This window comes from Mesoplodon bidens, assembly GCF_964165515.1.
Source record: "Mesoplodon bidens genome assembly, chromosome: 3".
Lineage (NCBI taxonomy): Eukaryota > Metazoa > Chordata > Mammalia > Artiodactyla > Ziphiidae > Mesoplodon > Mesoplodon bidens.
The window spans coordinates 8793248-8816070 of NC_138178.1; the positions used below are offsets into that span (position 1 = coordinate 8793248).

At 39.2% G+C, this 22823-nt stretch overlaps 1 protein-coding gene and 1 long non-coding RNA gene across 4 annotated transcripts in view; one reads left to right on the plus strand and one right to left on the minus strand.

The window, feature by feature from the left end:
• Window positions 1-1575, plus strand: LOC308613755. Its single transcript, XR_014015315.1, has 2 exons — window positions 1-78; window positions 310-1575. It is a non-coding gene; the product is annotated as an uncharacterized lncRNA (long non-coding RNA).
• Window positions 1576-1747: 172 nt separating this feature from the next.
• Window positions 1748-22823, minus strand: part of OPTN (optineurin) — a 43559-nt gene continuing 22483 nt past the window's right edge. For 2 of the 3 annotated variants that reach the window (XM_081227732.1, XM_081227730.1), the window contains exons 7-14: window positions 18382-18484; window positions 16742-16857; window positions 15234-15383; window positions 14765-14858; window positions 13262-13420; window positions 7610-7740; window positions 6042-6124; window positions 1748-1931 (exon numbers count right to left, since the gene is read on the minus strand). In XM_081227732.1, the coding sequence (XP_081083858.1) occupies window positions 1804-1931; window positions 6042-6124; window positions 7610-7740; window positions 13262-13420; window positions 14765-14858; window positions 15234-15383; window positions 16742-16857; window positions 18382-18484 (964 nt within the window). In that variant the 3' untranslated portion in view covers window positions 1748-1803. The remainder of the gene's footprint in view (window positions 1932-6041; window positions 6125-7609; window positions 7741-13261; window positions 13421-14764; window positions 14859-15233; window positions 15384-16741; window positions 16858-18381; window positions 18485-22823) is intronic. The other variant, XM_081227731.1, reaches the window with a different exon arrangement.

The window sequence follows — 22823 nt, forward strand, 5'->3', positions numbered from 1 at the left end:
TCCTTCTAATTAGCAAGGAAACAATTTGATAACAGGCTTAATCAGCACATTTACACTGTTATTTCACATTGGGATCAGGTTAATATTTTGTTGTTGTTGTTGTTGTTGTTTTTTGCGGTACGTGGGCCTCTCACTGTTGGGGCCTCTCCCGTTGCGGAGCACAGGCTCCGGACGCGCAGGCTCAGCGGCCATGGCTCACGGGCCCAGCCTCTCCGCGGCATGTGGGATCTTCCCATACCGGGGCACGAACCCGTGTCCCCTGCATCGGCAGGCGGACTCTCAACCACTGCGCCATCAGGGAAGCCTCAGGTTAATATTTTTACTTGAACAAAGTAAAAGGATATTCCCAATAACTTAAGTGCAGAACCATTTGGTTTGCTTTTTTATTTAGGATACTGTAGAAATCTACTCCAATATAAGATAGTAAGGGAAAAAAATTTAAACTAGAAACTATAAACAAGAAATTAAAAGTAAAATTTTCATAGTTATTTTAGAAATGTCTTTAACAAACCCCCCGGGGTGAGGGGGGGATCTAAATTACTGTTGAATTTGTGCAGTGTGTTCTCCTGGCATGAAGCTGTAATTAACTGTTTTGATTCGTTTTAAAATATATATATACCTACACACATATGCACACACAAGTCAAGTTTGTCTAGGAGAGATTCTTATGACAAAGTCAAACAGAGGAGATTTAAAATTTTTCTCTTAAATATTTTAGGATATAAATACATAAGGACATTGCTAACTTTTATGCTGGTAAACTGTAGGTTTACAAAATATGGCAAATCCCTATCTTTTCACCTCCTTAGAAAGAACAGTTTCTAATTCAAACACCACTTACTGGTATCTAGTAAAGGGATTTGCTCATATTCACGGAATTAACAAAATGGTTCTGAATAAGTATTAAGCTTATATGAAGCTGAATACAGAAAACACATCCTATGAAATTAGCTAGTCATATATGAACAATGTGAAACATTCATAAGCAAAATTTTATTTTGCAATAACTTTTTTTTTGCAGTAACTATTTTTGTGATTATGAATATACAGCCTGATCCAGGAAGAAAATGAATAGATAGCTATTGTTTTTAGAAATTAATACACTATTTACTGTATAGTTGATAAACATATACCTGCAGCACAACAAAAGAAAAAGAAAACTTTACACTGTGGATGATTACATGAAATCCAGTGAACCTAATGTATCCGCTTCACGTAGGTCAGTATTTTTTCACTTGTCCTGATGATCAAGTAAAAGGTCACAGGGCTCATCTGAAAAGAGCCACATCATAACTTTGGTGCTGTGGCTGAAATAAAACTGTAAGACATACACATATACACAACCCCAGATAGATCTGTCTTAAATGAATAAAGAAAAATAACAATGTAATTTATTTAAAAATACTTCAAAGACACTTTTCTTGATTAAATCTGTGACCACTTCATTTTTCCTGCCTCCTTAGAAAGTTCTTAATCAGTGAGGCTTCTTCCATCTTATTACCACATTTACTCTATCCACGATGTCACACACTCATAACCCGCATGGGCAGTTCAGTGCTCACATCAGCTGAATATTAAAGAAAAACAAAAAACCTCTTATTAGAAGAGTGGTACGTTAAAGATTCTATTTTGCGAGTTTATGGGAATGCACCAAAAAAGGTCATTTTTAGAACATAATGGTTTTCTTTCTCCTAAAATAATGAGCCAGAATATTTGAGTGAAACGAATGACACAAAAGTACAACTCCTGGAGGAAAAAAATCGGACATTTACCAACAGTTTGGGGGAGGTGAAAGGTCAACACTTAAATGATGCAGTCCGTAACATGAATCAGTAGTGTATCTATGTCGGGCAGAACTTCTCCACATTTGGGGCAAGAATGAATTGGAATATTCTGTTGTTGCTGCTGCATCCAGTTTCTATCCTCAGCTCCTGGGAATAAGCATTAAAGGAAATGTTAATCCATTCCTTCCATGTTGCAAGCAGTTTTTAAAAACAGATGGTGAATTTTAATTTTAACATCAGTTAAACTTGGTAATCAATACCTCGTGGGAAATGAATACAGGTTTTTTTTTGGTCTTTAACTGAAGTAATCGACACACAGAAAAAAATCTCCAAAAGTGATACCTGCTTCCCTATCATGTTAGGATTTAGGCTGTATTCCAGGTTCTAGGTATGTGAAAATATGTGGTTTCGGTTTTAGGTACAGGATGATACGTGTTCTAGTAAAAACTAGAATATCTGAGAGAAGAAAAGGATAGAAGAGGATGTAAGCTAAGGAGAAGGAGAGAATGTGGACAGTGCGCAGAGCAAGGAGAGGGACCCTGGAACAGCAGGGACCTTCTCAGAAGCAGAGACAACAATTACGGCCATTCAGTAGATGCTTTTGAGCACTTGGGAGATGGGAGATAAGGCTACAGACATGGTGGGGACATCAGGCAAGAAAAAGAGACAGTGGCAGGATGTGAGGGAAGCACTGAGGCTGTGTCATTCACAAGGTGGTTTGGTGGGGGAGGGCAGAGAAGGGCGCCGGGCTCAGACTGCTTGTGCAGACAGGCCCCCTGATGAGACCAGCTCCACGTGAGAGGAGTCAAGAATGAACGAGAGTTATCCAGGCAAAGGAAGTGAGGAGAAGGAATTGAAGAATCAGTCCTATTGTTTCCCCCAATTCTGGAGTTGGACTGAGGTTCAAGTCGTAAATCAAAGCATGCTCTGAAGAAGTCATGGCTCTCAGCAGGTCCCCTGGTGCAGACCGTGCTCAGTACAAGAAATGGTTTCTAGTTCCCAGAGCACCTCATTGATCTGATCTTTCTGCACCGATGCAAAGCATTTTAGTTTTTCAGCGTCTCCACCCAGGTCTCTAGATTTTTATTCAGCCCCCAAAATGTTTGTTTTTGCAGGTGATAGTGGAGGTAACTTTTTTTTTTTGATTAATTCATTTATTTTTGGCTGCGTTGGGTCTTCGTTGCTGCGCGCAGGCTTTCTCTAGTTGTGGTGAGCGGGGGCTGCTCTTTGTTGCGGTGCGCGGGCTTCTCATTGCAGTGGCTTCTCTTGCTGCGGAGCACGAGCTCTAGGCACGCAGGCTTCCGTAGTTGTGGCACGTGGGCTCAGGAGTTGTGACTCACGGGCCCTAGAGTGCAGGCTCAGTAGTTGTGGCGCATGGGCTTAGTTGCTCCGCGGCATGTGGGATCTTCCCGGACCAGGGCTTGAACCCATGTCCCCTGCATTGGCAGGCGGATTCTTAACCACTGTGCCACCAGGGAAGCCCAAGGTAACTTTTAATATGGTTATTTGCTTCTGAGCATATTATTTGAATTCACTAACATGAGAGACTGTTACGGATAGTTTGTGTTAAGCAAACTTTAGAAGCACCCTTGAATAGAAATACTGGTCACAAAGCATGATTTCTGAAGCAGGGAGCTTTCTAACAGTCTCATTGTTTTAGATCAGGGGTCAGTAACTTTCTCTAAAGGGCCAGACAGTAAATATTTTAGGCTTTACAGGTCATAAATTTCGGTCATAACTACTTAAGTCTGCCACTGTAGCATGAAAGTAGCCAGACAATATGTCAATAAGAGGGCATGACTATGCTGCAATAAAACTTTACTTATGCAAACATGTGACAGGCCAGATTTGGCCTGTGGGCTGCAGTTTACCAAACACTGCTCTAGATGACAATCTGCCACTTATCAGGGACTGTTAGTTTGTCCCTTTAAACTTTATTGCATCTGTCTGTGCCTTTATTTTTGTCCTGGTCTAGGTTTCAAGATGCAGACTGGGGCTGTTTTATCAGTCAGCTAATGGGTTCCCTCTGCCTCCTGGCTCTTCATTATAAAATAAGCTTAGTCAGTTTTCATTATTAACACATCACACTCATTTCTGCCTTTGCCCTTTTAGTCTCATACAGAAGTTATCTAAATCCTGGCTTCCAGGTCAAGCTTAAAGTCACATCTTTCCAAGGCCTTTCTCAACCCCCCTGGCCCTTAGGGGCTATCCTTTCCTCTTATCTCCAGCACTGTTATTTCTATTCCTTACTTGTTATCTTGTATTATGAATTCATCTTTTTATGTGCACATCCTGTCTCTCCAACTAAACCATGGGCCTTCACGGATCTGACCATGCCTTATGCCCGTTTGTTCCCTCATGTTCAGTCAAGTGCCCAGACCAGAGCAGACACTTAGACGGCTGCAGACGGCAGAGGACAACCATGATGAAATATATTGAGAGGAGCTATTGTTTAAGGCAGCTTTGCCAGGAAACAAAAAATCTTGAGACAATCTGTTTGGAATATTGTTTTTCATAAGACAAAAAAGCTTATTAGGATAATTATGAATACATTTGCACTCTGTGGCAATTTTTAGATTATAAGTCAAAGAGTGTTTGACCAGTTTTTTTAAGTGTAAATAGATATTTGCCTTATATAGCTATGAGGAAGGAAAATCTTCCCCTAAGAAATCCAGGTGCAAGGGATTGTCCTTTTTTTGAACCAAAACAATCTTGGAGGCACTTCTAGGTATGGGGTATATGGATGTTCCTAGGATATTTAAATTCACGTTAGAGAAAAGGCCTGGTGGTGCTCACGTGGGTAGATGCAGCCTTCAGAGAACACAGCTTTACCTGCTGATGCTAAAAAATCCCTGAGGCTAATATTTATGTCAGTCCCTGTGCTGCTTCTGCATATGCCCCATGAATACCATGTGTAGTTTTTTTTTGGAGTTTTTTTTCTATGTGTATTTTTAACCTGAATTACTACCTCTAATATTTACTTTAACCTGATTTTTCCTGTAAAAGAACTCTGGCGGGGGCATCGGTGGAGTTAGGAGGTAAAAGGATACTCAGAAATTTCCCTAGGATTTAGTAGTTAACTATACATACTAATATTGCTTCCTTGCTGTCGATAACACTGTGATAGTTCCATTTCAATAGTCTGTTGGTATGTGGAAGGGACTTAGACTCAGCCAGCATTTAAAAAAAGTTAAAGAACCAGTTATGTGAAATTTGGATAACATCTCTCTCTCGCTCTTTTTTTTTTTTGGATAACATCTAACACCCTGATTCTTCTTAGTGGCATTGCTATTAACTTTTCATCTAGCTATGAAAGTCTTTGATCCTGTGAATTTTATGTTTTTTCATATCTAGACTCGAGGAAAATACTTCCCTTTCAGTGATGTAATTTACTGTAAATGACGGAACATTATTACTAGAGTATTAAAACCACATAATAAACAAAGCACCATACTTTGAATAAGTGTCATGATCAATTTCACTCAGGGAATTAAAATATGGATGTAGTACATAATTAGTGCCAGTCTATTACATGCAGTACCATGTAGTGGTGAACAGTCAGATAACCTTGGGTTCCATGTCCAGTTCTGCCCCTAAAAATCCTCGTGATCCTGGGTTATTTAACCTTGTCTTCTGGAAGATGGTGATACTATATACCTTGTGGAATTTTTGAGGATCACATGAAATAATATGTATGAAGAGATCAGCACAGCAGCCACGCATAGTAAACTCTCAATAAATGGTAACATTACTATGTGCAAAACAGGAAGCAGGTGAGCATAGAAGCTCCAAGGGAGCTTATTTATTGGAGTACTTAAATGCATATTTAGAACACATAAATAATGGGGTAAGAGTTCACTGGAAAGAGACGGTAGGAGGAGAGATATGAATGAGGGGAGGGCATCTACGTGAAGGATACCGCATAAGCAAGTATATGTAGCTGTATAAGCTTAGGATAAGTTCAAGGAACAGGAAGTGATTCCATTGGCTAATATCTGTAGGGGAACAGAGTGAGAGAAGGCTCAAAAGTTTGGCTATGCCAGGCCTTCACTGCTATTGTGAAGAGTCTGGTCTGGATTCAGTAGAGAGTAGATGGAGTTTGAGGTACTGTGGAAATAAGACTGACAGGTGCTATATTTTTGGTAGCTTGATTTGGAATCCATTATATAGAATGTAGTGGAATTTTTCTTCAAGCATCTTCTTCATAGGATAGCTCACCCCGGGAGCCCTGACAACCTGGAATCACACGTGACTCACCTCTTTGAACGAGATAAGCCTGCTGGTCAGCGTCACTTGCTATCGCCCCGTGACGGCTCTGCATTTCCATCAGGGACTGCCTGCTGGGATGAAAAGCAGCAACACATTTGAAACCCTGAAATGTGACAATACTAAACAGGCATTCAATAGAAGTATGAGAAAAAAAGACCTAAACTACAAAGCCAGGGTTCATAGAAACCAGAACTTAAGAGTAATTTGAGTTTTAAATATTACTGGCACTAGGACACAATGTAGTAAAAGTAAATAAGATTTTTAAAAATCAGGAAACAAACAAAATGTCAATTGATAGGGGAATAGATTAGAAAAAAGTGGCAAATTTCTAAAACACACAACAGAGCAATTAAACAGAGTGAAGTAAATCTACATATATATATACACACACACAGAGTTCAAAATTAGTTACGTAAAGCAAGTTGCAGAATAATACCTATAGTGACCGTAACCTAGGCACCTTGTTTTAAGAAATTAATATTACCTTGTTTTAAGATATTATATAGATGTGTATATATGCAAAAGTACGAAACAGCTGGGGATGCTACCCACCAGTTCCAGGCAGTGTGGGGAAAGGAGAGAGGACTATAATGGCAGGGGGTGTGGGGAGAAGACTGCAGCTTCATCTACAACTCCTTTTTCTTTTAATAAAAATATATACTTGGGGCTTCCCTGGTGGCGCAGTGGTTGAGAGTCCGCCTGCCGACGCAGGGGACACGGGTTCGTGCCCCGGTCCGGGAAGATCCCACATGCCGCGGAGCGGCTGGGCCCGTGAGCCATGGCCACTGAGCCTGCGCGTCCGGAGCCTGTGCTCCGCAACGGGAGAGGCCACAGCAGTGAGAGGGCCGCGTACCGCAAAGGGAAAAAATATATATATACTTGAAGCAAATAAAACAAATATTAGTAACTGTCAAATCTGGATGGATACATATTGGTGTGTATTATTTTATTCTCCGTATTTTTCTATTTCTATTCCTCAATATTTCAGTTTTTTCTCAAAATGAAAATTTTAAAGATAGAAGTAATTTTCGCAGTATTTTCTTTGAAAACATTACAGAATTATTTAAAGTGTTAGGAATATTTCATCCATGACAATGGCAGGATATGACTTTGGAACACATAATGTCACGTTTTTACAATTTATCTAAAAGAACTCGATCAGGTTCCCACAAGATGCTGCCAGGCCTTGCAGGGCAAACTAAGTGTTAGGGACACCATCAGGCAAAGTGTGCTCAGAGTGATTCTTTTTCTTTTTTTCTTTTTTTTTTTTGGCGGTACGTGGGCCTCTCACTGTTGTGGCCTCTCCCGTTGTGGAGCACAGGCTCCGGACGCGCAGGCTCAGCGGCCATGGCTCACGGGCCCAGCCGCTCCGCGGCATGTGGGATCTTCCCGGACCAGGGCATGAACCCGTGTCCCCTGCGTCGGCAGGCGGACTCTCAACCACTGCGCCACCAGGAAAGCCCCAGAGCGATTCTTATAGCTCAAATTAGGAAACACTGTGGGTCACCTCTCCCACAGAGCGGGTGATGTGTGCTCTAAGTCTTCCCCTCATTTACCTGCCTTCATCTTCAAAAGCATTATTGTCTTTCAGCAAAATTGCCAGCTGCAATGCCAGTTGCTCCTTTTCTTCATGAATCTTCTCTCTTGCTGCTCTTTCAGCATGAAAGTCAGAACAATAAACCTCCATCTGTTAGAGGCAAAAAAGAGACAGAAGTTACCACCTAGACAAATGTGGATTCTCTACAGCTCACCTGCTGATAAGGTGAAGAGGTAGTGCTGCATCCTGTGACATTGTCTTGCAAATAACAGGCACTTGTTCCTGCTAGAAACCAGTGTAATCACCATGACTTTCCAACTACCTTCAAATAGAAGACACAAGTTACGTGTGTGTGTGTGTGTGTGTGTGCGCGTGCTTTAAACTATCAGAGCCCAGCAATTACACAGATATAGGTAGTTTAAATACTGTGTGTACCATTAGTTCAGTAAAATTCTCTGGTCTCTTTTTTAAAAATAATATTCAGCACTAGCTTAATATAGTAAATGGTTTATTTACCCTGTGAGGTATATTTATGAAGGCTGGCCTTAAGCTAAATTTAAAATAACAACAATAAATAGATGCTATTATTGAATTCCAAACATCTGCAGGGTCCTATGTTTGGCGCCCTTATTGACCATTTTATTTCCTCCTTATCCAAAATCCTGGGAAGGCAGAATTGCTATGCTCATCTTACATTTATAAATTTAATAGCTCTTAATCTTGGGGAAATTAGTTAAGTGCTCAAACCAGCATTTGAATCCAGATGGAAGCCCATGTACCATGGACACTTCCATTTACCATACTGCTTTCCACAGTGGTAGCCAGCCTCCAAGATGGCGCCAGTGATCCTTACCTCTTGGTAATCATACCCTCATGTGGTCCCCTCCCACAATGAATGGGCCAACCTGTGTAACCACTAGGATATTACAGAAGTAATGGTGTGTGGCTTCTGAAACTAGGTCATAAAGGACACCATGGCTTCTGCCTTGTTCTCTCAGGGATCACTTGCTCTGGGGGAAGCTAGTTGCCATGTCATGAGGGTATTCAAGCAGCCCTATGGAGAGGCACACATGGTCAGGAACTGAGGCCTCCCGCCCATAGCCATGAGAATGAGCCATCTTGGAAATAGATCTTTCAGTCCATCCTGAGTGCAGCCTCATGAGAGACCCTGAGTCAGAATCACCCTGCTAAGCTGCTCTTGGATTCCTGATCCATAGCAACTGTGTGAGATAACAAATGCTTGTTGTTTTAGCTGCTATGTTTGGAGAATAATTTGTTACGTATAAAAAAGTAAATATGCCATAATATGTAATTTCTTCACTCTTAAATTATAAAGTAAAAATGAATGCCTTAGGGCTTCCCTGGTGGCACAGTGGTTGAGAGTCCGCCTGCCGATGCAGGGGACACGGGTTCGTGTCCCGGTCTGGGAAGATCCCACATGCCGCGAAGCGGCTGGGCCCGTGAGCCATGGCCACCGAGCCTGCGCGTGCGGAGCCTGTGCTCCGTAATGGGAGAGGCCACAACAGTGAGAGGCCCGCGTACCGCAAAAAAAAAAAAAAAAAAAAAAGAATGCCTTAATAGTGAATTGAGCATTATTTTAATACCAGTTTTTAACTTCCTATATTTAAAATTGGGTTTTTCATTTCAAATTTAGTGGTTCTCGGATACAAATTTTTATTTTTTGGATACAAATTTTTATCCATTACTTTAAAAAGTAAAATTAATAAAAATTTAAATATTCTAATCACACTATAGTTACCAAAAAAAGTATGAAATAGATCATTTTAAGGGACTTCTGCCATTTGTGAGTGATCCAACATTTTATGGTTATCATTGATAGATTATGGGCTTTTTTTTTGAGTCAGACCTAAATCTGAGTTAGAGCCTCACCTCCATCATTTATAAGCTTTGAGCCAGTAAGAACTGGGCCTTTGTTTTGTCCATTCCTATATCCCCGGCAGTGAGAACAGTGTCTGACAAAAAGTGCTCAAAAAAGAGTTGTTGAATGAATGAACAAGAGTATCCATCAAAAAAAAAAAAAAAAAAAGAGTATCCATCAAAACAAAACAAATGTCTCCGTACAGAACATGGCAAAAGTACATGACTACAGTATCATGCACAAACAAAGGAAATGCCTTAAAGAGCTCAGGTTGAAATTCTATTCCTGTCGAAATAAAACTAAAACCATAAGTTCAGTCAACCACTTCCATATTTCACTGGGCCAGCCACTCTGGGCAGCTGGTACTGAGTATGTATATAGGGAATAATAAACTTCTGGCATTGTTACACTACAAATAATCTGTTTATCTTCTTCAGATTGGCAAACATTTAAAAGAGTGATGCAAGGATGTGGGGAAATAGGAGCTCTCATCTACTTTTGGTGAGAGAATAATTTTCATTATGCATTTTTGGAAAACAACTTGGTAATACTTATTTAACTTAAAAACAGGCATATCCAATGACCCAACCACTCCATTTCTGTATCTTACAAGAGATTCCACAAGTGCACAAAGACACAGATACAAGAATGTTCAGTTCAGCATTGTTGATAATAGCAAAAATATTGGTACAACCTACAGGTCCATTAATAGAGGACTGGTTAAACCTGTCATGGCAATGTATACTTTGGACACCATACAACTGTTAAGAAAAACTACATATGGCTGTGAATAATGACATGGAGAGATATCCAAGATATATCATGAATAAAAAAGTAGTGCAAAATGTATGGCATGATCCCACTTTTAATTAAGCAAACAAACAAAATAGGAACAAACAAAAAAAGGTTTCCTCCCACTTTTTTGGTGATTTTACATCTCAGGCAGGATGTATGTTCACTAATAAAACTCTTCTCTAAGGACTCCACCCACCAGTATGAAAAGTGGGCCAAAACACTCACAACCAGCCAATTGTACACAAATTCTTTCAGAGAACAGTGAAAGAAGAAATGTGCCCCAACTTGTTTTTATGAGGCCAGTAAAACCCTGAAATCCAAACCCAACAAGGATATGAGCAGAAAGAAAATTCTAGGCCAATCTTACTCAAGAATATAGCTACAAAAATCCTAAGCAAAATATAAGCAAACCAAATCCAACAATATATACAGAGGATAATTCAAGAAAGGCAAAGTTTAATATTTAAAAAATCAATGTGATTTACCACATTAAAAAATTAAAGGAAAAGGCATATAATTATCTAATTGTATCATTATATGAAGAAAAAACATTTCCTAAATAAAATTCAACATCCACTCAGAATAAACATTTTTGGCAAACAAGGAAGAGAAGGGGATTTTCTTAATCTAATAAGTGATATCCATGTAAAGCCTATAGCCAACACCACACACTCAACAGTGAAATGTTGAACACACTGCCACTGAGACTGAGAGCAAGGCAAGGCTGCCTGCTCTCTCCACTGTTACACAGCATTGCACTGGGGTCCCAGCCAATGTAATAAGGCAAGAAAAAGAAAGAAAAAAAATATAATGAACTGGAAAGGAAAAACAAAACTGTCATTATTCAACTGATCTTAGTGTATCAAGTCCAAAGGAATATTCAGAAATATTATTAGAATTAAAATGTGAGTTGAGTAAGTTTACTGCATGGAAAGTCAATATTAGAAATCAATTGTATTTCTATATAGCAGCAACCATTAGAAAATGAAGTTTTAAAAAATGCTATTTATAAAATTATCATAGGGCTTCCCTGGTGGCACAGTGGTTGAGAGTCCGCCTGCCGATGCAGGGGACACGGGTTCGTGCCCCAGTCTGGGAGGATCCCGCATGCCGCGGAGCGGCTGGGCCCGTGAGCCATGGCCGCTGAGCCTGTGCGTCCGGAGCCTGTGCTCCACAACGGAAGAGGCCACAGCAGTGAGAGGCCTGCGTACCGCAAAAAAAAAAAAAAAAAAAATTATCATAAAAATAGAAAATATGGAAAAAATAGAAAATATCTAAGAATAATCTAATAAAAGATGAGCAGAATCTTTACTAAGAAGATTAAAAATATGACTGAAAATAATTAAAGAAGATATGTCATGTTCGTGGACTGGAAGAGTCAATGATGTAAAGTTGCCAGTCATCTCCAAATTGATTTATATATATTTAATAAAATTCTAATCAAAATCCCAGGTTTTTTTTTTCTGTGTAGAAAATATCAAGCGAATTCTGAAATTTATAAGAAAAGGAAAACCTAAGGTCCTCTTGAAGAATCTCAATGAGGTAGGAAGACTTTCTACCAGATATCAAAGCATTTGATTCTTTATAATAAGACAGTATGGTACCAGAGCAAGGATGTACAAATAGCCCAATGGAACAGTATAGAATCCAGAAATAGACCCGTGGTACCTGGACACAATATGTGACAAAGAGGGCAGCAGAGTCCTTAAGAAAAGATGACCTTCTAAATAAATGGCACCAAATGAACAGGATATTCATGCAGAAAAAAATATGAATCTTTACCCTTACCTCACTCCATATAGAAAAGCTAATTACAGATGGTTTTTAGATCTTAATGTAAAAGGCAAAACCATAAAACTTTTAGAAGACAACATAGGAAAATATGTTCATGGCCCTGAGATAGTGAAAGTTTTTAAAACAGGACACAAAAAGTACTATAATCATAAGTAAAAAGACTCATAAACTGGACTGCATTAAAATTAAGAATTTTCGTTCAACAGACACCTTCATGAGAGTGGAAAGGCAAATCATAGAGTCAAGAAATCTTCAAAAAGTATAACTGGCAAGGGCTTGTATGTGGAATATATAAAGAACTCCTATAAATTGAAGAAAAAGCCAGAAAACCAGAAGAAAATTGGGCGAAGACCTGATCAGGCTCTTCACAAAAGGGGATGCTTAGAAGGCCAGTAAACATCTGAAAAAGTACTCACTCTCATACCATCAGGGAAATGCAAATTTAATAGACACCATTATAAACTCACTCGAATGGTTAAAAATTCTGATAATACAAGTATGGGTAAGGATATAGAGCAATAGGAACTCTCTGTTGGTGGGAGTGAAAACTGGTCCACTTTGGAAACCTCTTTGGCATTATCTATTAAAGCTGAGTAACATGCATATTCTATGAACAAGCAATTCCACTCCTAGGTGTGTACCCAACAGAAATGAATGCACAGGTGAACAAAGAGACACGCATAAGAATGACAGAGCAACATTAAACACAAAGCCCCAAGCTGGAAATAATCCAGCTCTCTATAAACTGTAGGATAGATAAATTCAGTGAGTAATACACTTAAAAGTGTGGTGCACTTTCCACCTGTGATATACTTCGGTAAAAAGGTTTTTAAAAATATACTGGTGGAGGGCTTCCCTGGTGGCGCAGTGGTTGAGAGTCCGCCTGCCGATGCAGGGGACACGGGTTCGTGCCCCGGTCCGGGAAGATCCCACATGCTGCGGAGCAGCTGGACCCGTGAGCCATGGCCGCTGAGCCTGCGCGTCCAGAGCCTATGCTCCGCGACGGGAGAGGCCACAACAGTGAGAGGCCCACGTACCGCAAAAAAAAAAAAAAAAAAAAAAGAATATATATATATATATATATATATATACTGGTGGAAATAGTATAAAATCAAAAAATATATTTTAAGCACTATCACTTTCCTGTTAGAGAATATAATCGGGGTTAGCCTGCCTCGGCTCACATTTGGGAACGAAGTCTACCTGAGCCCTGAGAACAGCCATGGTTTCCAGGTCCTTCTCCTGCTTGGCAATGGTCTGCTTCATCTCATCCATTTGGAGCTGCTTGGAAGCCAGGGCTTTCTCTGCCAGTTCCAGCTTTCCACTCAGTTCCTGCAGCACCACCTTATCCACTTTTTCGGACTGAAAAAGACAAACTTATTCTAGACATGGTTTTGAAATAATTCAACCTATTTTAGTAAAATATTAGATGAAGGTTTATTTTTTTAAAAATGACTGGCTCTAAATTATTCTGTTAATCAGCAGTGATAACTTATTCAGTAACTTTCATGCACTTAAATTTACAGCTTGAAGATAATAATTTCCTAATTTAAAATAATGATTTATAAAAAGAAAACACTAAAATAAGGGAGTTAATAACAAACCCTATCTCAGAGTGGGTGTAAGTTGCTGATACTCCTATTCTTCCGCTCACATTACTCTTACTTTATGAAGTCAGTGGAATGTTTAAATTAAAAATTTACTAGGTCCTAGAGAGGAACAATATTCCAGTAAAAGTAAATGAAAAACAAAATATATTTCTAAGAATATAAACTCAAAGACCCCTTCTAATTCGAAGCTCCCGTGGTCTTTATTTATTCCAGCTTTATTGAGGTAAAACTGACAAATAAAATTGTAAAATATTTATAAAGTATACAACATGATGATTTGATATACATATACATTGTGAAAGGATTCCCACCATCGGGTTAATTAATACATCTATTACCTGACATCTCTATCCATGGTGTTTAAATTATCACACCATTCTGGGGGCATTATTACTATTACAATAATTCAAGATGCAGTCGGATAAGTCCAGGGCCTCAAGTTCACTGACAGCAGGCAAGCTGGCCTTGTGATAGCTCCAGGCAGCAGTCTCACTATACAGTCATTACTCATGTAGGAGCCCAGGCTCAGCTCTCCTACAAACCATCCACTGTTAGAAATGCTAAAAGCTTAGCCGCGGAGCAAGTAAGCCCATGCGCCACAACTACTGAGCCTGTACTCTAGAGCTCGTGCTCTAGAGCCCGCGAGCCACAACTACTGAGCCTGTGTGCCACAACTACTGAAGCCTGCATGCTTAGAGCCCGTGCTCCGCAACAAGAGAAGCCACCGCAATGAGAGCTCGCGCACTGTAACGAAGAGTAGCCCCCGCTCACTGCAACCAGAGAAAGCCCGTGCACAGCAACAAAGACCCAACGCAGCCAAAAATAAATAATAAATAAGTAAATAAATTTATTTAAAAAAATGCTAAAACTGTACTCCGACCATAGGAAATGCACATCACCTCTGTGCACAAGGCACATTATACATGTGTGGAATATCAGGAGTTATAAAATGTTATAAACACTTAGGCACAAGAAATCAATCATAAATGGAAAAACAACCCTTGAAACCAGACCTAGTTAAGGATTAACACAACTACTTTAGATATTTACATAAAATGTTAAATGGCTATGAAAGTAATTTTTTTTCTGTGAGTACCTCTCTTCTTTTTAGTTCCTCAGTTGTTTTCAGTGCATTATTGTATTCTTGAAGAAGCCTGTTGTGTGTCAACTGTAGAGTGGCTAATTTGGACCTATTTAAAAAGAAATTTTAAAATGGAATCTTGGGAAAAATATCATAGAAGCTTAGTCTTACCTCCCAACCCTCTTCTGAACACTCAGGTGACAAAATCTTCCCTCCCACCCTTATCATCCCACCACCTACTAGCATGTTCTTACTTGCGAAGAAAACAATTCCCCCCTCCCCAATCAAGATAGATTACAAATAATTTTCATAATTGTTATTATAAAACTTAACATTTATCTCCACAGCAAAGTCTACTAGTACGCCTTCAAATAAATAAAAGAGAAAAAAATTTAAATTTATTCTTAAATCCTGATTCCAATCTGCATAAAAGAGCTAGTTTATCTTCTTTTAGCAAGTAGCCATTCAGTCACAGCATACTCACTTTTCATCTTCTGTTTTTGCTTGCTCCATTTTGATTTCTGATCGCATGCTTTCTACTTGGAGCTCTAACTTTCTGTTATTATAAACAAGCTCTTGCTTTTCATTCAGCTCTGATGGGGTTGCAGAATTTTTCCTTTCAAGGGCCTGACATCTAAGAAAGAGCAAAATTTCATGAGGACAAACAATACTTCATTTCTCAGTAGCTTTTAAATGAATCCCCAGATTATGTAGCAAATGCAAAGAATTTTAGGATTACATTTTTCAAAAATTTAACAGTACAAAATTAAATATTTTATCCTCCCTGCTTCTTTACTAGAAGTAAGTAATATTTCTGAACCGTTATGCCTGAATATAAAAAAATACAGATTTTTGTAAAAGAAATTTACATATTTCTGAACCCTTATGCCTAACATAACAAAGTACAGATCTAAGATCACACAAGCTACTACTTGGAGTAATTGTTTCAACTAGTCATGCAAATATATTTCTGTGATTTAGATACAGACCAAACTAGTAATTGGCTAGAGGTGCTTCTCATACAGTGATCCATGGATATCTTTAGTATTTTTAAAACTATGGGCTCTGTTAAGCACAAAAAATATGACTTCTGACAAAGATTCAATAGGGGAGAAGGAAATGCTTTCAGTCCTCTTAAAGATCAGAGAGAAAATTTCAATATAACAGCAAATACAAACCAATGATAGCTACGTGCAAGGCATTAGCGCAAAAGCATGTTAAACATTAGCTTACTTAATACAAAGTCAGAATTATGACACACAGTTTACAACTGATAAAACTGAGACTCAGAGAGGTTAAATAAATAACTTGTCCAGGGTAATACCACAAATAAGGGGTAGATCCATATTTCAGCCTTAGGTCTGTTTATCCAAAGTCGTTAGCATCAGCTGCTATGCTGTACTAGATAACCATTAATACTGTACAGCCTTGGTCAGTGTAACTCCATGGAAACATACACTTGTATATTGTGCTGGAAATATGTTTGCTAACTAATCCAAAAGAACAACATCAACTTAGCTTTCCTAAATTTGGGATAACTTCTTACATCAAGAGAAACAAGCAAACGCAAAATTCTCTCAATTTATAAATTAGACTTCATAACTGATTGAAAATCAATTTTTTTTTCCTAAGTAAATCTCACTCAGGTTCTTCTTGCCCTTTGTAGCTTTTATGTTTGTTCACATCAATGTTGTCAGCTCACATAAGTCACAGGAAGTCTGGCTCACTGCTTTTTCCAGGTCCTCATATACGCTTAACAAATGTCCCCAAACAGCAGAATCAGAGTCCCTTGGGCCCATTCCCCCATATTACTACAAGGACTTCATGTTTCTATATTAACCTGAACATTAGTGTTTTCTGAATTCATATTTTAATTAGGTCTCTTTTTCTTTTACTCAGTAAAACAGTAATAAAACTATATTTTGTATATTAACATATTTTGTAAAACTGTACACTTTTCGAAGGAGGATAAAATTCATCTCTCATTCTTACTTTTCCTGAAGTCTCTTCTTCATTAGCTCAGCCTCACTGAGTTTCGTGTGAGCCTCCTGAAGCTCCTTAAACAGGGTTGTCACCTGAAGGTTCAACGTTTCCACTTCACTTCCAACCTGTCATCCAGGCAATCACAAACACGCATTATTCAGAGGCTAAATGAACCTCTTTGTGAGAAAACAGTGTGAACCACTGGTGTCTAAATAAGACTGTTGAATTGATTAAACTTTTGGCAATTAACGCCCCAAATATCTTGTATGGAAAAAAAAAGCTTTGGGTACAACTCTGTTTCCTTATAGATCATTAACTGATCAGTTTGGATGCACTTGTGATAATGACTTTATCTTAATTAAAATGAATCCTGGACTTCCCTGGTGGTGCAGTGGTTAAGAATCCGCCTGCCAATGCAGGGGACACAGGTTAGAGCCCTGGTCCAGGAAGATCCCACATGCCACGGAGCAACTAAGCCCGTGCACCACAACTACTGAGCCTGTGCTCTAGAGCCGTGAGCCACAACTACTGAAGCCCACGTGCCTAGAGCCCATGCTCCACAACAAGAGAAGCCACCACAATGAGAAGCCCATGCACTGCAATGAAGAGTAGCTCCTGCTCGACGCAACTGGAGAAAGCCCGCATGCAGTAACAAAGACCCAAAGCAGCCAAAAATTAAAAAAAAAAAAAAAAAAGAATCCTGATCATAGTTCAAGGGATCACAGATCACAGTGATGTCAAAGCACAATCTTATTTATCCATCTAGCAACTCATGCCCATATTCCCTGGCTGATTTATTTTTCTAGTTTACTCAACTATTTTCACTGTACTGCCTATTTCCTGGCAGCTCTAGAATTTTTGTCAGTGAGTTTTATGGTGCCAGGGAAGTCTCAGTACTTCTCTATTATTAGTTATCGATTAGTTTTAGTCAACAGGGTACTATTACTCACAGGTGTTCTCTTCATCTCAGTTTTTAAAATATTCTCCATTCTCTTGAAAGTAGGAGACTCAGCCCAGAGCATGGCATACAGTAGGCATTTGATATATATTTGCTGAATAAATAAATTAGCTAAAGTATTTTATGTAAATGCCTTTCTCATGGGCTACTGTGGGTCTTACAACTTCCTGCCTTCATCACCTTTCCCTAAGCTTCAGACTGTGTTTGCAGGCTATGAGGCACGTCTCTGAGTTGCCACAGAACAGAAATGTATATGAGCATGTATATAAAAATGAACCTTTTTTGTTCATACTATTTTATTCAAACCAGTAGTGGGATAGAACCAAGATCTTTCAATTCTACCTTACATTTCTGGGTCACATCCTCAAATGATCTTATTTATAAATTGGACAAAATTCCTTTCTCAATTAGTGGGCCTGTCCACTTAGGAATTCTGGAGAGAAAATCAGCCAAGAAGAGAGAGAGAGGTGATCTCCTAGAATCACTAGGATAGAAATACATCTCAGTACAATTTACAATGAATGAAATTCAGATCAGGACAAGGAAATATAAGAGAAATAGAAAATATTCAACATGGAAATTATTTCTCTATTGCTAAAGCCAATAACACATCACAAGACTCGGCTCCAGCGCCTGCACTACTCTCTGTCCATCGGGGGTGTGGTAACAGTCTTAGACTCCTAGTACCCACAGTTTCTGTGCCTTTCTCCTCTTCTTTCTCTTGTTCTGTGCACCCCTCTGTCTGGGTCTCAATCTCACAACGATCCTTCGCTTTCTTTTCAAAATCAGAAATTCTGAAAAATTAAAGAATATAGAAAAGTTACTTCCTCTTTGGCTTCCAGAGGAAAAACAATTGTGGAAGCACTGCAAAGAACATTGTTCAAAATTTGGATAGAAGATCAATGTTTTCAAAACCTCTTCGCATTCTCTGTATTAGCTCTGGTTTTGCTCTCAACCTGATATTGGCTAGAATTGATCTAAGGGATGAATGCAGATGGAGGTATAAGATATGTATAATTTATCTTGAACACTAAAAAATACTGCCTCTTTTCACATCATTGTCATGCACAGAAATATTTTTTAAATTTGTGTTTTTATGTGTGTACACATGTGCGTGCATATGTGCTACATGAGAGTGGGTGTCCCTTTATAAGGATTCGGCAGAGAGGGAAAGACTTGTTTTTTGGGACACATCTAAGTTTATGAGGTCCTGAAAACAAACAAATATAGCAACATTCTTACACTGAATCATAATCATGTGAAAGCCATCCCGATACAAATGAAATAAAGAGACTTGTGGTTAAAGATGGTAGATTTAAATATACGCATGTAATTTTTCTCCCACCTTGAATACCACTAAAATGACTTTTACAAGCCACATACCTACAAGAACAAAGAGAAAGGGAGAGGAAATAATAGCAAGATTTGGGAAGCATTAGGTATGAGTGGGAACTGACTAGATAGCCCAAGAGGACTGGATCTGAGCCAACAGTAGGGAGAGCCAAGATGGAACCCACTTCATACTGTGGGACCCCAAAGGCTCAGGAATCAGTGACACCAGGTACCTCTGGACGTGGGGATAAAGTTGGGACCTGTTTAAGAATGACTAGAAGGTCATAAAATAAAGGGTCTCTTGACTCAGAGTCATTAATCAGAGTTGAGGGGTTGGGTTCCCTACTGAAAAGAGGGGAACTTACAGAATACTAAGACCCTCAGCCTTCTGTTCCTACTCATCTCCAGAAGGCTGGCATCTAGAAAAGTACCCTTCAGACAGGAGACTGGAAAAGTCTCCTCTGGAGAATTTGATCAGGATAAGGAAAAGATTTAAAGTTTCTGATGTAAGACTTCCCCAAGGAAACCTCCCAGCCAGATCTCCCTACACATGCACACAGCACTTTGTTTGTTTGTTTTTTTAATATATTTATTTATTTATTTATTTTAGGCTGTGTTGGGTCTTTGTTGCTGCGCGCGGGCTTTTCTCTAGTTGCAGCGAGCGGGAGATACTCTTTGTTGCGGTGCGTGGGCTTCTCATGGCAGTGGCTTTGCTTGTTGCAGAGCATGGGCTCCAGGTGTGCGGGCTTCAGCAGTCGTGGCTCACAGGCTCTAGAGTGCAGACTCAGTAGTTGTGGCGCACGGGCTTAGTTGCTCCGCGGCATGTGGGATCTTCCCGGACCAGGGCTCGAACCCGTGTCCCCCGCATTGGCAGGCGGATTCTCAACCACTGCGCCACCAGGGAAGCCCCACACAGCACTTTGATCAGCATCTAACCCCCCAGTTTTAAATCCGATCAAACAGTAAAGATTACCAGACATTTCAGGAAAACCTTAAAATGAAACAGACAAAGTAAACCAGAAAATAAAACAACTTACTGAAATTAGAGTATGCCAAGGGGAAAAAACTTCAAAAAAAAAAAACCTATCATTAATATCCTTAGGGACAGAAGGAAACATATTACCACCATAATAAAATGGAAGAGGAACATTCAAAGGAACTGTCCCCCGCCCCACAAAGAGGATGAAAGTTGATCAAATGTATCAGAAAGCAGAAAAAGAGAAAGAGCAAGAGTGAAGGGGGGATGGAGAGAAAGAGAGAGATATGGAGAGAGAGAAAACTGGAAAAGAGGAACACCCAGTTGAGAAAGTCGGAGGACTGGTCCAGGAGGTCCAATTAAAAATAACAGTAGTGCTAGAATGAGAGAACAGAGAAAACTGAGGATGAGAGATTACCCCTGAATTATTTCAAGATCATTTTTCGAGAAGTGAAGGACATGAGTTTGCAGAACGAAAGAGGCCAAGAATGTCCAGAACAAATGGATGAAAACAAGGTCACACCAAAGCACATGTGAAACGTCAGAAAACTTGAGACACAGCAAAGAACCTTTGGGGGAGAGGAAAAACAAAAGAAGTTTTAACCCAAAGATTAAGAATCAGAATGGCGATGGGTTTGTCAACATGAACACCAAAAGCTAGAATACGATGAAGTAATGCTTTCAAAATTTGGAGGGACAATTATACCCAATACAGATTTCTATATCTAGCCAAATTATCCATTAAGTATAAAGGTAGAAACAGAGATTTTCAGATATGCAGATCTCAGAAAATATCCTTCCCATATATTCTTTCTTAGTAAGTTAGTGGAGATATTTAAAGATATTTAGAGAATGAGAAAGGCACTGGATTCAGGAAACAGGTGATCCAACACAGTAGAGATGAAGGAATTCCACAGGACAATGACAAAGGGAGATTCCAAGATGACTGCAATACAGCAGGACCTAGATAACAACCAGGCTGACTCCAGGAGAAAAGTCTTCAAGAGAAAACTATTAGACTACTAACATGTTTGAATGTAATTGAGATTTCCTCATTGGAGAAGAGTATGGTAGAACTAAGCAAATTTTTATAAAGGTAATTCTGCACAGAGATTTTTTTTTTAAGTATAAAAAAGGAAAAGTGGTCAAAGCATAGAGCACAGCTCAACAGAGAACTGTATGTGTGCGTGGGTATGTACGCATAATAATAATAAATACTGAGTAGTGATCTAACTGAATGTCAATATAATCAGTTTTGGAGTGGGGTGGGAAGGGTCCAGAAGTGTGTGTAGTGACAATGGTGAGAGTGAAAGGCAGTTAAATCCTCATCCTTCATAGTGGGAGGTCAATAGATTATATCTAAAATAGGAAAAAAAATTTAAGTAGCAATTTAATCTTGATATATGGGAGTATGTATCAAAAGAACCAGCTAAATATGTTGCAAGTGGTTGTCTGAGAAGCAGGAAAAGGAGGTGGGGGGTGGAGGGGGGTTGGTCAAAGAATTACTGTTTTTCCGTAAAAAGCTTGCGGAACCAATCTTTAAACTATGTGAATTCAAACCTGATTTTTAAAAAGCTTAGTGATAATAACAAATAAACAAACAGCATGAGTATCTGTTGCAAACTGCCCAACCTAATTGGTGCACAGGCACTGTTTCTAGCTAAGCAAATCAATGGGCCAAGAGCTGGTTGGTGCTGGGTCGAAGGATGGGCCGTTATCACGCCACTCGCATAGGACGCAGGCTTCTGACCTACGTTTGCATTTCAACGTAAGTTTGTAGGGCAAGTTTTCATCTCGGCTGACTTTTCCCTACTACCTCTTGATTATCCCAGGTCACACTTCATATACACTTTCCCTCTCCTTCCTGGCTATCAGTTTAAGTTTGTTCAGAAGACACAAAGTGCATGAAATATGAATCCTGGCAAACAATGGAAGAAAGGCAAGTCTGTTGTCCACTGTCCCCACAAACCCCTAAAATTTTTCAGAGTAAATTTTAAACTATTACCCCTATTTCTCATGAAAATGGTTGAAGACTGACGTATGTATTTGAGAAAAAGACATGTTAGGTCTTGGAATGTCTTTCCATCATATCCCACATAGTAAAACAAGCCAGGTTGTCCAGGAATCAGTGATTTTAGTTCTTGGTTTCAGTCCGACCTTAGCCAGGAGGTCATCCTAATACCCACATGGGGAACATTACTCTTGGCAACCAATCACTGACTTGCCAGGTGTTAAATACTGCGAGAAGGCTGACTCACAAAATGGAAATTTAATGTTATTGAGAAAGGGATCCTTTACAGGGAGCTCAGGGTGAGAGAGGGAAACACCCATCTCAAAGGCAGGCCTGACTTCCTAGCTGCAATCTGAAAAGCTATACCTCCAGACAGAGAGCTATCATTATTTTGAAAGCAGGAAATATACACTAGATTATATGAAAGATCTGGATATATAATCAGAAAATTCCTAAGTTTACACTTTTATTATTAAAGCTAATCATGTTATCTGAGGAAGGATGAATTACTGGCTAAACTTCACTTCTTAGATTTGTGTGCAGAACTCAGGAGGTTAAACGTGCCAATGAAACAGAAACACACTGATTACTCATGACTATTAAGGGTCTTTTTCAGAGCAAAACATCTTCCCTTTAAAAATCAGCTGGAATAATTAAGGTGTAAAAAGAATGCTTTTACTTAATTATTTTTCTGTGCATTATTACTAGATTTTGGGACTTGTCAAAAAGGCAGGATGAATATTTTACTCCATTAGAATACATGGTACTAGTTTCCTGGAAGTTAACCTCTGAACTTTTCTAAGGGACAGCGGTA